This window comes from Zea mays, chromosome 10 (genome assembly GCF_902167145.1).
Source record: "Zea mays cultivar B73 chromosome 10, Zm-B73-REFERENCE-NAM-5.0, whole genome shotgun sequence".
NCBI lineage: Eukaryota > Viridiplantae > Streptophyta > Magnoliopsida > Poales > Poaceae > Zea > Zea mays.
The window spans coordinates 103924254-103938802 of NC_050105.1; the positions used below are offsets into that span (position 1 = coordinate 103924254).

Sequence of the window (14549 nt, forward strand, 5' to 3'; positions counted from 1 at the left end):
CATCACTAGCATTATCATCACTAGAAGACTCATACTTAGTGGAGGAGTTGGATTTAACCTTCTTCCGTTTGCCGTCCTTTGCCATGAGGCACTTGTGGCCGACGTTGGGGAAGAGGAGTCCTTTGGTGATGGCGATGTTGGCGGCGTCCTCGTCGTCGGAGGAGTCGCTTGAGCTTTCGTCGGAGTCCCACTCCCGACAAACATGGGCATCGCCGCCCTTCTTCTTGTAGTACCTCTTCTTCTCCTTTCTTCTCCCCTTCTTGTCGTCGCCTCGGTCACTGTCACTAGATATAGGACATTTAGCAATAAAATGACCAGGCTTACCACACTTGTAGCAAACCTTCTTGGAGCGGGACTTGTAGTCTTTCCCCCTCCTTTGCTTGAGGATTTGGCGGAAGCTCTTGATGACGAGTGCCATTTCCTCATTGTCGAGCTTGGAGGCGTCTATTGGTTGTCTACTTGGTGTAGACTCCTCCTTCTTTTCCTCCGTCGCCTTGAATGCGACGGGTTGAGCTTCGGATGTGGAGGGATCATCAAGCTCGTTGATCTTCCTCGAGCCTTCGATCATGCACTCAAAACTTACAAAATTCCCGATAACTTCCTCGGGGGTCATTTTAGTATATCTAGGATTACCACGAATTAATTGAACTTGAGTGGGGTTAAGGAAAATGAGAGATCTTAGAATAACCTTAACCATTTCGTGGTCGTCCCACTTCTTACTCCCGAGGTTGCGCACTTGGTTCACCAAGGTCTTGAGCCGGTTGTACATGTGTTGTGGCTCTTCCCCTTTGCGAAGCCGGAACCGACCGAGCTCCCCCTCGATCGTTTCCCGCTTGGTGATCTTTGTGAGCTCATCTCCCTCGTGCGCGGTTTTGAGCACATCCCAAACCTCCTTGGCGCTCTTCAACCCTTGAACTTTGTTATACTCCTCTCTACTTAAAGAGGCGAGGAGTATTGTTGTCGCTTGAGAGTTGAAGTGCTCGATTTGGGCCACCTCATCCTCATCATAGTCTTTATCCCCTACCGACGGTACCTGTGCACCAAACTCAACAACATCCCATATACTTTTGTGGAGTGAGGTTAGATGAAATCGCATTAAATCACTCCACCTAGCATAATCTTCACCATCAAAAGTTGGTGGTTTGCCTAATGGGACGGAAAGTAAAGGTGCATGTTTAGAAATGCGAGGGTAGTGTAGGGGGATCTTACTAAACTTCTTACGCTCTTGGCATTTAGAAGTTACGGAGGGTGCATCGGAGCCGGAGGTCGATGTTGATGAAGTGTCGGTCTCGTGGTAGACCACCTTCCTCATCCTCTTTTGCTTGTCCCCACTCCGATGCGGTTTGTGGGAAGAAGATTTTTCCTTCTTCTCTTTGTGGTGAGAAGAAGATTTCTTCTCCTTCCCTTTGTTGGAGGAGCTCTTCTTCTTCTCCCTCCTCTTGGTGCGGGACTCTTCCGATGAAGTGCTCCCGTGGCTTGTAGTGGGCTTTTCGCCGGTCTCCATCTCCTTCTTGGCGTGATCTCCCGACATCACTTCGAGCGGTTAGGCTCTAATGAAGCACCGGGCTCTGATACCAATTGATAGTCGCCTAGAGGGGGGTGAATAGGGCGAGACTGAAATTTACAAAAATTAATCACAACTACAAGCCGGGTTAGCGTTAGAAATATAATCGAGTCCGCGAGAGAGGGGCAAAACAAATCGCAAGCAAATAAGAAATGTGACACACGGATTTGTTTTACCGAGGTTCGGTTCTCGCAAACCTACTCCCCGTTGAGGAGGCCACAAAGGCCGGGTCTCTTTCAACCCTTCCCTCTCTCAAACGGTCCCTCGGACCGAGTGAGCTTTCTCTTCTCAATCAAACGGGAACAAACTTCCCCACAAGGACCACCACACAATTGGTGTCTCTTGCCTTGGTTACAATTGAGTTGAACGTAAGAAAGATTGAAAGAAAGCACGATTGCAAAAGCCAAGCGACAAGAGCGACAAATAACACACGGATCACTTTCTCTCTCAAGTCACTAATCACTAATGATCTCTTTTCTCAATTGTGAAACTTGGAGAGATGGAGGCTTTGAATGTGTCTTGGAATGGATTGCTAGCTCTTGTATTGAATGTTGAAGGCTGGAATGCTTGGGTGTAGTGAATGGAGGTGGTTGGGGTTGTATTTATAGCCACCAACCACTTCCTAGTCGTTGCTCCATTCTGCCGACCGCGGACGGTCCGCCCGCCTGGCCCGGACGGTCCGCGCCTGTAGATCAACGGCTGAAAACGCAACGGTCAGCAGTAACGGCTATATCAACGGCTATATTGCATTTAATGTGACGTCAGATGTCAGATAAAGCCAGTCGCGGACGGTCCGGTCGTGCACCCCGGACGGTCCGCGAGGCCGCTATAATTCATTTTTCCGAACCCGTCACCTTCGGGTATTTCGGTTTCTCACCTACCGGACGGTCCGCGCCTGAGGCCGGACGGTCCGCGCGAGGGCTCGGACGGTCCGCGCTTGGCCTTGTTTTTCCAAAAAGCTTCTCCTGTCCGGAATAATCTACGGTATTCCGGACAGTCGATTTAGTATAGTTATAGATGAACCTTTGGCACCTGTAGAACATATAATCTAGAGCAAACTAGTTAGTCCAATTGTTTGTGTTGGGCGATTCAACCACCAAAATTAATTAGGGACTATGTGTAGGCCTAATTCCCTTTCAGTTTTTCTCATAGGAGGAGAACATTTTCTTCTCCCCTGTCATGTGGTTTGTGCACCCGCTATCGATGATCCAACTTGAGCCCCCGGATGCATAAACCTACAAAACAATTTTAGTTCTTGACTTTAGGTACCCAAATGGTTTTGGGTCCTTTGGCATTAGACACAAGAACTTTGGGTATCCAAACACAAGTCTTTGACCCCTTGTGCTTGCCCCCAACATACTTGGCAACTATCTTGCCGGATTTGTTAGTTAACACATAATATGCATCAAAAGTTTTAAATGAAATGCTATGTTCATTTGATGCACTAGGAGTTTTCTTCTTAGGCAACTTGGCACGGGTTGGTTGCCTAGAACTAGATGTCTCACCCTTATACATAAAAGCATGGTTAGGGCCAGAGTGAGACTTCCTAGAATGAATTCTCCTACTTTTGCTCTCGGGATAACCGGCAGGGTATAAAATGTAGCCCTCGTTATCCTGAGGCATGGGAGCCTTGCCCTTAACAAAGTTGGACAATTTCTTAGGAGGGGCATCAAGTTTGACATTGTCCCCCTTTTAGAAGCCAATGCCATCCTTAATGCCAGGGCGTCTCCCACTATAAACCATACTACGAGCAAATTTAAAATTTTCATTTTCAAGTTCATGCTCAGCAATTTTAGCATCTAATTTTGCTATATGATCATTTTGTTGCTTAATTAATACCATATGATCATGAATAGCATCAATATCAACATCTCTACATCTAGTGCAAATAGAAGTATGTTCAACGATAGATGTAGAGGGTTTGCAAGTTTTTAATTCTACAACCTTAGCATGCAATATATCATTTTCACTTCTAAGGTTGGAAATTGTAACATTGCAAACATCTAGTTCTTTAGCCTTAGCAATTAATTTCTCATTCTCAATCCTAAGGCTAGCAAGAGTAACATTTAATTCTTCAATCTTAACAAGTAAATCAACATTATCATCTTTAAGATTGGGAATTGAAACATTATAAGCATTTGAATCAACCTTAGCCACTAAACTAGCATTTTCATTTCTAAGGTTGTTGATAACATCATGGCATGTGCTTAGCTCACTAGTTAATTTCTCACATTTTTCAACTTCTAGAGCATAAACATGCTTTTTGTTTTCCTTGATTAGGAAGTCCTCTTGGGTGTCCAAGAGGTCATCCTTCTCATGGATGGCACTAATTAATTCATTTAACTTTTCCTTTTGTTGCGTGTTTAGGTTGGCAAAAAGGGTACGTAAATTATCTTCCTCATCACTAGCATTATCATCACTAGATGACTCATATTTAGTGGAGGATTTAGATTTAACCTTCTTCTTTTTGATGTCCTTTGCCATGAGGCACTTGTGACCGACGTTGGGGAAGAGAAGGCCTTTGTTGATGGCGATGTTGGCGGCGTCCTCGTCGGAGGAGGAGTCGGAGGAGCTCTCGTCCGAGTCCCACTCGCGGCATACATGGGCGTCGCCACCCTTCTTCTTGTAGTATTTCTTCTTCTCCTTTCTTCTCCCCTTCTTGTCGTCGCCCCTGTCACTGTCACTAGAAATAAGACATTTTGCTATAAAGTGACCGGGCTTACCACACTTGTAGCAAATCTTCTTGGAGCGGGGCTTGTAATCTTTCCCCCTCCTTTGCTTAAGGATTTGGCGGAAGCTCTTGATGACGAGCACCATTTCCTCGTTGTCGAGCTTGGAGGTGTCGATGGGTGTTCTACTCGGTGTAGACTCCTCTTTCTTCTCCTCCGTCGCTTTGAATGCGACCGGTTGTGCTTCGGACATGGAGGGGCCGTCAAGCTCGTTGATCTTGTTTGAGCCCTTGATCATGAACTCAAAGCTTACAAAATTCTCGATTACTTCCTCGGGAGTCATTAGTGTATATCTAGGATTGCCACGAATTAATTGAACTTGAGTAGGGTTAAGGAAAATGAGTGATCTTAGAATAACCTTAACCATTTCGTGGTCATCCCATTTTTTGCTCCCGAGGTTGCGCACTTGATTCACCAAGGTTTTGAGCCGGTTGTACATGTCTTGTGGCTCCTCCCCTTGGCGAAGACGGAAGCGACCGAGCTCCCCCTCGATCGTCTCCCGCTTGGTGATCTTGGTTAGCTCATCTCCCTCGTGCGCGGTTTTGAGCACGTCCCAAACTTCCTTGGCGCTCTTTAATCCTTGCACCTTGTTATACTCCTCTCTACTTAAAGAAGCGAAGAGTATAGTTGTCGCTTGGGAGTTGAAGTGCTCGATTTGGGCCACTTCATCCTCATCATAATCTTCATCCCCTACGGATGGTACCTGTACACCAAACTCAACAACATCCCATATACTTTTGTGGAGTGAGGTTAGATGAAATCGCATTAAATCACTCCACCTAGCATAATATTCACCATCAAATGTTGGTGGTTTGCCTAATGGGACGGAAAGTAAAGGTGTATGTCTAGGAGTGCGAGGATAGCGTAAGGGGATCTTACTAAACTTCTTGCGCTCATGGCACTTAGAAGTAATGGATGGCGCGTCGGAGCCGGAGGTGGAAGGTGATGAAGTGTCGGTTTCGTAGTAGACCACCTTCCTCATCTTCTTTTTCTTGTCGCCACTCCGATGCGACTTGTGGGAAGAGGATTTCTTCTCTTTCCCCTTCCCTTTGTTGCGGGACTCTTCCGATGAAGCTTTCCCGTGGCTTGTAGTGGGCTTGTCACCGGTCCCCATCTCCTTCTTGGCGTGATCTCCTGACATCACTTCGAGCGGTTAGGCTCTAATGAAGCACCGGGCTTCGATACCAATTGAAAGTCGCCTAGAGGGGGGTGAATAGGGCGAATCTGAAATTTACAAACTTAATCACAACTACAAGTCGGGTTAGCGTTAGAAATATAATCGAGTCTGAGAGAGAGGGTGCAAAACAAATCGCAAGCGAATAAAGAGTGTGACACGCGGATTTGTTTTACCGAGGTTTGGTTTTCGCAAACCTACACCCGTTGAGGTGGTCACAAAGACCGGGTCTCTTTCAACCCTTTCCCTCTCTCAAACGGTCACTTAGACCGAGTGAGCTTCTCTTCTCAATCAATTGGAACACGAAGTTCCCGCAAGGACCACCACACGATTGGTGTCTCTTGCCTCAATTTACAAGTGAGTTTGATCTCAAGAAAGAATGAGAAAGAAAAGAAGTGATCCAAGAGCAAGAGCTCAAATGAACACAACAAATCACTCTCTAATCACTAAAGCTTTGTGTGGAGTTGGGAGAGGATTTGATCTCTTTAGTGTGCCTTGTATTGAATGCTAGCTCTTGTAATGTAGTTGGAAGGTGGGAAACTTGGATGACTTGAATGTGGGGTGGTTGGGGGTATTTATAACCCCAACCACCAAACTAGCCGTTTGGTGGAGGCTGTTGTCGCATGGCGCACCGGACTGGTATTTATAACCCCAACCACCAAACTAGCCGTTTGGTGGAGGCTGCTGTCGCATGGCGCACCGGACAAGCCGGTGCGCCAGCCACGTCACCAGGTCGTTGGGTTCCGACCGTTGGAGCTCTGACTTGTGGGCCCGCCTAGCTGTCCCGTGGTGCACCGGACAAGTCCTGTAGACTGTCCGGTGTGCCACCCGCGCGTGCACTGCTCCTCTGCGCGCGCTGGCACGCATTTAATGCGTTGCAGTCGACCGTTGGCGCGAAGTAGTCGTTGCTCCGCTGGCTCACCGGACAGTCTGGTGTGCACCAGACATGTCCGGTGAATTATAGCAGAGCGGAAATCCGAAGCTGGCGAGTTCAGAGTCGCTCTCCTCTGGGGCACCAGACACTGTCCGGTGGTACACCGGACAGTCTGGTGAATTATAGCGAAGCGCCTCTGAAAATTCCCGAAGGTGCAAAGTTTAGCTTGGAGTCCCCTGGTGCACCGGACACTGTCCGGTGGCACACCGGACAGTCCCGCACACCGGACAGTCCGGTGCGCCAGACCAGGGCAGCCTTCGGTTATCCCTTGCTCTTTTTGTTGAACCCTTTTCTTAGTCTTTTTATTGGCTTAGTGTGAACCTTTGGCACCTGTATAACTTATAGACTAGAGCAAACTAGTTAGTCCAATTATTTGTGTTGGGCAATTCAACCACCAAAATCAATTAGGAAATAGGTGTAAGCCTAATTCCCTTTCATGGGCGTCGCCGCGTGTGTGCTCGGGTGGAGGAAGACGGGTGCCGACCGTTGGATCCTTGGCCGACGTATGGGATCAGACCTGTGCGTACCCCTTTGCGCACCTAATCCAAACCGTAGATCTAGGATGGACGGTTGAGGGCGATTTGGCGCTTAATGAAATTAGGACGTGGATCTGGGATCCTGCGGTCGTCGTAGGGTACCGGTTCGTCAAACGGATTGATCTAATTCTCACCGTGAATCTCTAATCCAACGACTTGGATCAGCCCATACCCCTTCGGCTGGGCGATTTTATATAAGAGACCCTAATCTTTTAATAAAACAACCCGCAGTACACCATAGTGTGAGTTCCATTACAGATTAGTCCAGCTTTTCACAGTTTTAACCCTGAGCTCTCGGGTATTTGATACCGCAGTCCATGCCCTTGTTTTAAGTAAATAAGAATCTAGAAAATGATTTATAATACAAAAAATAAATCCAACAATCCTAGAAAATTCATAGCTCGCTCATTTTAACTCTGTTTTAGTCCAATTGCGTCAGCTTTGTAATAAAATTTCCTATGCAGCAATAACAATATTTGTGTCATATCACAGACTTTTATAATGAGATATTCATTTTACCTATGTTCTAACCTTTCTAGATCAAATTTAATCTGTCGATAATTATAACCTGACTAAAATATGCTCTCTAATTAAGATATAACTTGGGTTAGAGATGAATTAAGGTGTTTATTTAGAATATCTTTCTCACATGATTTACGTTAATCCACATAGAATATAATCTTCATATCTATTCACATAGATATTCCGAAAACCATCTCTCTTCAACCATAACTCAGAATTTAGTGGTTCTCGAATCTGCGCTCTCATAGCATCGCGTAGAATATTTTTACGTTGTTTGTTTTCATGTTTGGTGTACTGTTATTTTTATGTACTTCTTGTCTATTTGTATGTATTGCTACAAATAGCGGTGAGGCCACGAGAGTCTGAAGACCAATTTGGTACCTGGGATCTCAAGTCACAGGCAAGTTGTGCCATTGATCACTCTTCTTTACCTAATAATGTTCTTGTTAATCACTGTGACATGCTCAGGTTAATTTGATGGGGCCTAATAGGTTTCCCTAGCATTGTTTATCCCACACCTTGCAAACAAAAGAACTATTTGGGAGATTTTCTATTGCTCTACCTAGTTTTGATCGTGTTCTAATTTTGTTGTTGTTTTAATTATTGTTCATGATAAGATCATTATGTTAATTGGAACATGGAGAACCACCTAGGAAAATAGTGCTACCACAAGGGTGGTATGGGACACCCTTGGCTGACTAATTAGAAAAGCTAGTGGAGGACTACCTTACCCGAAAGGGACAAGGGCGGTAGAGAAGCTGCATATAGGGAGGTTCTCGGGTTGATCATGTTGCGATGGCTTTTTGGACGAGGGATTCCTATATTGCCTATCTCAGAAACCGTATCGGGTTTTCTGAAGCTAGTGAAACTTTGTAAAGGCCTCATAGTGCTACCCTACCTCGTCTCCTCGGCAAAGATGAATGAAAAGTCGTGATCCCTTGGCAAATGGGTAACACGACTTGTGGGTAAAGATGTATAACCTCCGCAGAGTGTAAAACTGGTATATCAGCCGTACTCACGGTCATGAGCGACTCAGATACTCACATGATTAAATTATGGAATTAAACTTAATCTGTCATTTGCATTGCATTGTGGGTGTTATTATTTATTGTGATATCTTATTTAATTGGGTTGGTATCTACTAATACTTAGTAACTATTAATAAAATTTTGACCAACTCTAAAGCAATGCTCAGCTTTAATCATCTCCTTTGGTAAGCCTTACACTTCACATGAGCCCCACTGTAAGTGAGATCATGCACATTATTCCCCACAACTTATTGAGCGATGAACGTATGTGAGCTCACTCATGTTGTACCCACATCCCCCAAGGTCAAGGACAGGTACCACAGGATGAAGAGCATAAAGGACGCCACGATGAGTTCGTGAAAGGTCTAGATCGTCGTCTCCTAGTCAACTATGATTGTTGGATCATTGTCTTCGTATGATGTAACTATTTATTTATTTTGTACATAACTTCTATTATATAGTAAAGATGTGACATTCGTTTCTGTAACATGAGTTATCATATGTGTGAGACTTGATCCCAGCATACATGTGAGTCGCGCCCGGGTTTGGCCCCCTAAATCCGGGTGTGAAAGTAAAATTAATACCAGTTAATTTCTCCAAAAAATACTAAGGGCATGTACAACCCTATTTAAATGGGGTTTCTTAGGAGTCTCTAAGGGGGCTAAGGGAAAAAAATACAAGAGACACGATCTTTGCGAAGAGTTCGTCTCTTCATGCCTCTATATGCATGTTGTCTTTTAGCTGCATTTACAATTTAGAGTCTCAATGTTGTATCATATAGTATTTTAATTGTCCTTTTGTACTTAGAAAACCGAACTAGAGTCTTAGGGTTATACATGCCCTAATGTTATCGATTGAAGACACCCATTGCTATTATTTATTAGTATTGGTTAGTGTCTTTAATCGATACAAATTACTTAACATTAATATCGGTTAAATACACTAATCATTACTAATGCATTGTACGAGGTTAAACCCGATATTGACGCATCTCCTTGGACGAAAGCCTTGTTTTCTAGTAGTGTTACCAAGTGAATGCAAAATTAAAAGAAGCCAACATTTCCTTTAACTGCAAAATTGGCTAATCTCAACAACATAGATGAAACTACTAATCTCAACAAGATCGGCAAAACTGGTAAGCATAAGCTGAATTCACACATACATTTCATAAAATCTTAACATCATGTCTACCGTTTAGCTTTCTACGCATGATCAGCTGGTAAGCTATACTCATTGAAAATTTCATGGGCATCAAATACTATGTCAGCATTTTTTATGATATATGACATTAAATATGAGAGATGTGAAATAAGTTTTTGGAGATAAAATTTTATACATACCATTTTCAAGATATCTGTCTTACATGTGGCCTAGAAAACAACAAAAAATAAAACTATATATTATGTGAGACTATTTTATCATCGTTTCAAACCCTCCTTAGACGATGTGTCAATCGCGCAATAGAAATATTTTTTTTATATTGAGAATAGCCTCAGGTAATATCAAATGTAATTAGCTTTTATTAGGTTGATAAAGACTGATACACAAAGGAACAATCGTCGAGGCCAGGAATTATAATCAGAAGCAGACAAATATACTGTCGCCAGAAAAACTAGGCATTCAGGAGCTCAACGCATCATCATTAATGCAGTTTAAGCATAAATGCTGTTGCAAACGTGTCGTCACACATGATTTATCTTTGCACGGAATGGAACTCAGGCTCCCAGCAGGAATACAAATACAGGTTCTAACAGAACGCCATAAGCACTAACTGAAAGCCTGAGAGGACAGTGTGATCCCCTCCTCAGGCAGTCCGCAGGATGATGTGAACCCCACTGTCAGTGTCCACGATGTCGCTGAGCTCACCAACCTTGAGGGCATATGTGGCGTCCTCGAAGGGTTTCTGCATCTGCCTCCTCCCAAAGGTACCTGTGGTTGAAACATCATGGTTGGAAACATGACATCTTCAATCAGGACTGACTGACCGAACGCAAGCTGACAGTAAATAACAATGGTTGCATGCCGCGGAGCTACTACTGTAAATTGTTTAATGTCTATCCAATTGATATTTTTCTTCCCTCACAAAACCCATGTAACCATCAACATGTGTTCTTTCCATGTATTAATACCAACACACAAAAGAGATGCACACGGATATCATCATTCCATGCAGCACGTTTGCATTTGAACTATTATGCTCATGGTGAACTTGTGAATTAGCTTGACAAAATTTCTTGTTCTTGCGAGTTAAAAAAAAAGAATTTCACCTTCACACATCTTCAATCTGAAGAGTTGTTGCATATCAACTAAACTCTGATTCTCATTAGCCACTACATAATTACTTGTATTACTCCAAACTCTAAAGAATCATCTGTTATTAATCAACAAACTCTTTTGAACGAAAGTGCACAAGAGTAAGGACTCAGGAGGGGAATGCAACACAACCTCACGCACTGTAATTTAATGAAGAAAACAAGCTTTCCCTATGCCTGAGATATATAAAACATATATTACAGCAGCTGAAAGCTATAGCAAAATGAACTTGCATTATGGAACATCAAAATGAGAAAAGAACAATGATGCACAACATGCACAGGCAAATACACAGGGTACACACAAAAGATAATGAAACTAATAATATGAAAGAATTATACTTAAAGGTGTACCAACCAAATGGAATGCCTTTGGAAACTAACCAAAAAATTGGGAAACTTTTAAGTGCTTCTGTATGATTACAGCCATTATCATACTCATTTCGTCTAGCCCTAAGCCCCTAACTAAAGATCCATAGATTGCTATATGCAACAAAACATGGACTGGCAAAGAGCTGCCTTGAATCGCATGAACATATCTTCTAAAAGTTACTCATACTTCTGTTCTCCACAACTAGGTTGAACCAACAACAAGAATGGACAATCTTTTGTGGTAGATAGACCGTGACCAGAAGGCAATGTGATCACTGGTCAAGAAATGATAATTGACAATTTTAATCCGACAGAAAAAAAAGGGTAGTGCCATGAAAACTCAAAATATGCTACAGAAGTAACACTCCATTTGATTATTTATACTTCTTCCATAATATTTATTGAACGGGAACCTATGATAGGCAGTAACTACTACATACATTGTCACCTATGATAGGCGGTAACTACTACATACATTGTCAGATTATCAGTAACTACTACATACATTAGCAGAAAGATATTGATCCATGCAGGAGACACATTGCACAACCACAAGTTTTACCTCCATGCATTGTCAGCTTATCAGCAAATGAGCTTAAACAGTGTATAGTCCATCTCAATGTTTATGTTTAAATTTCTTGAATCAGTGGATGATAAGTTCAGTGAATTGAAAATGTAATCATAACATTAGAAATGCACTAATTACATGACTTCAAATATCATAAACAGTGTTTTCAAATTTTCTTAAAGATAAAAGGGACCACCCCTGTTTTTTCATTACTGAGAACAAAGTAATAAAAGATAATATTGTTTCCAGTTTCAGCATCACCACCATGTGTAGTTTAAACACTAAAATGTGCAGTTGTATCTCCTATATTCTCAGTTGTGGATAATATGTTTCCAGTTTCAGCATCACCACCAACCTATAAACTGTTTAGACTAGAAATATACAAATAATTTCCACAATCTCAATTTGTACCTATGTTGAAATGGACCAGGAGGCCAGGTCGAATTTCCCAAATAATTTCCACAATCCATACTAATATTTTGTACCTACCGAATTTCAAAAGGCTTTGAACTGAGGCACGTTTTTTTCTCACAATCAGTTGACACATCTGAAATTTACTGATGCAACGACAGCAACAAACATGTACCTATTAAATTTTAGCATTGGATAAAACCAACAGAGCTATACTTGCAGCAGCTAGTATCCATTGTAAACACGTTTTACATGGATGCCCTCACCCAGACAGTTTATATCAGCTATGAATTGAATCAGAGTACAATCCGCCTCGCAGTCAAATTACACAGGTGCACACTGCACAGTAAGCTATTCTAGAGCATGCGCAGAATTCAGCAGATTGAAAAGCTAATCAGGCAGCTGTGAGGCTACTCGTTACCAACGCAAAGATTACACAAATCGATGGTTGTATAACTTGTTTTGTTTCTCTATAATGAGAGCAGGTCATAATAGTTTTCTCCGTGAGATGCAAATCATACTTCCATTCAGAGAAATTTTTGTAGTTCTCATCTATCGTTGTATCCCATTCGATAATAATACAATAATCAACAAAGAGACGAAGAAGCTGGATACACGGACGGATCGATTCGAGTAGCCACCAGATCTATCTGGGCACGACAAGAGCGGATAACTGAAAGAGCGGGGGAAGGGATGGATCGTACCTAAGTCCCCACCGCGTCGCGCGGACGAGCAGTCGGAGTGCCGAGCGGCGAGGTCGGCGAAGTTGGCCTGGCCGGAGAGAATCTGGTTGCGGAGGTCCAGGAGGCGCGCTGCGGCGTCGCCGCGCGTGGTGGCGGAGATGATGCGGCCGTCAGGGTCCTTCCAGGAGGCCTTGCGGCGGGAACCCTCGTGCTTGATGAGGATGTGCGACGCCCGCACCGTCTCCTCCACTCCTCCAGCCGCCGACGACATGGTGCGCTCGGTTCGGTGTGTGAGGGAGGACTGAGGGCTTCGTACTAGTGGCGGCTACACAACAAACAAGAACAGCACGGAGATCTGGGGATATATCCGTATTCATGTACCCCGTGCGCAGAATATGCTACCACTAGATTTGTCAGTCATATTCTAAATTAATTTAAAGCAACTTCAAGAGATTAGCCAAAAATTAATCAGTTATACTAATTTAGCTACTCTACAAATACATTTAAAAACAAAGTAGAGTAGTCTAACAGACTAACTCAAAAATCTATATAGCGAGTGAAGTAGCTTATCAAAAAATACAGAGCCAGATGGAAAACTACTAAGTTTAAAGAGACATTTATAGAGTCTATTAGAGCATCTCTAAGTGTTTTTCAAATTTCACTTTAAATTATCATATGGAGAGTCTTTTATATAAAAAGCACTTTCTATATCTTTTCAATATCCAACAACTTTTCTATATCGTGTTTGTTTGCACTCTAGAGATTCATTCATGTTTTCTATCTTTGGCTAGCGAGAAATTCAGGATAGAAGATGACTATATTTAAATAATCATTAAAATAAGTTGTTGCAAGGTATTTTTTATAAAACAATCTCTATTGATAGAAAGAATATAAAAAGTCTTTTCGAGTTGCTCTTAGATACGTTTTTCTTCTAATAATAGCCAAATTTACCTTTACAAAACGATTTACACAGTCTCTTGGAATTGCTCTTAGTATTAATATTTAGATATCTACAAGATTTGTCTTCAACCACCCACATAGTTGTTATCGTTGTCTGCACACTCGCGGACGGCATGTGTCCTATCCGGATGGTCCACCCCTGCAAGATCAATGATCTATGGTTATTTGCAATAGCTATATCAACAAGCTATAAGAGCATTATATGTGTCGCTAGATGTCAGATAAAGAACATCGCAGACAGCCTTCCTTTGATCGTGGTCGGTCCGCGCTTGGCGCTAAAATTCATTTTATTGAACATGTCACCTTCAGGTTGATTAGTTTTGAATAGGCAGACGATCTAAGATTTATAGTCGAACGATCCGTGCAAGGTGCCGGACGGTACTTGATTTAGCTCCAAACAGTTCGTAGTTCATTTTCTCAATTTGACACAGTTCATGCCCGAATTTGATTTCGATGCTTCGGACGATGCACATTAAGGCTCGGATTCACGTATGCTGAAATGTTGAGTTGATCTTGAAGTATTTTCTTATGGACTTGTGATCATATACTCAGTAAACTAGTTAGCTCAAATCGTTGTGGTAGTCATTAAGTACCAAAACTAATATAGAAATGGATTAATACTCATTTCTCTTTCAATGCAATCTTCCCTTTTCGTTGATTGATGCTAACACAAATCAAAGAAATATAACACTTCAGAATTGTAACTAGTTTACAACCTTAAGAGTTCATAAAATACTTAGATTAAGATCAATCTTA

General features: G+C 42.5%; 1 protein-coding gene across 1 annotated transcript; it reads right to left on the minus strand.

Moving 5' to 3' along the window:
- Positions 1 to 10082: 10082 nt before the first annotated feature.
- LOC100284136 (peptidyl-prolyl cis-trans isomerase 1) lies at positions 10083 to 13184 on the minus strand. Its single transcript, NM_001157033.2, has 2 exons — positions 12855 to 13184; positions 10083 to 10416 (listed from the first exon to the last, which is right to left on the minus strand). Exons 1-2 carry the CDS (start codon positions 13102 to 13104, stop codon positions 10292 to 10294), a joined length of 375 nt encoding a protein of 124 aa, NP_001150505.1. The 5' UTR covers positions 13105 to 13184; the 3' UTR covers positions 10083 to 10291.
- Between the last annotated feature and the right edge of the window lie 1365 nt (positions 13185 to 14549).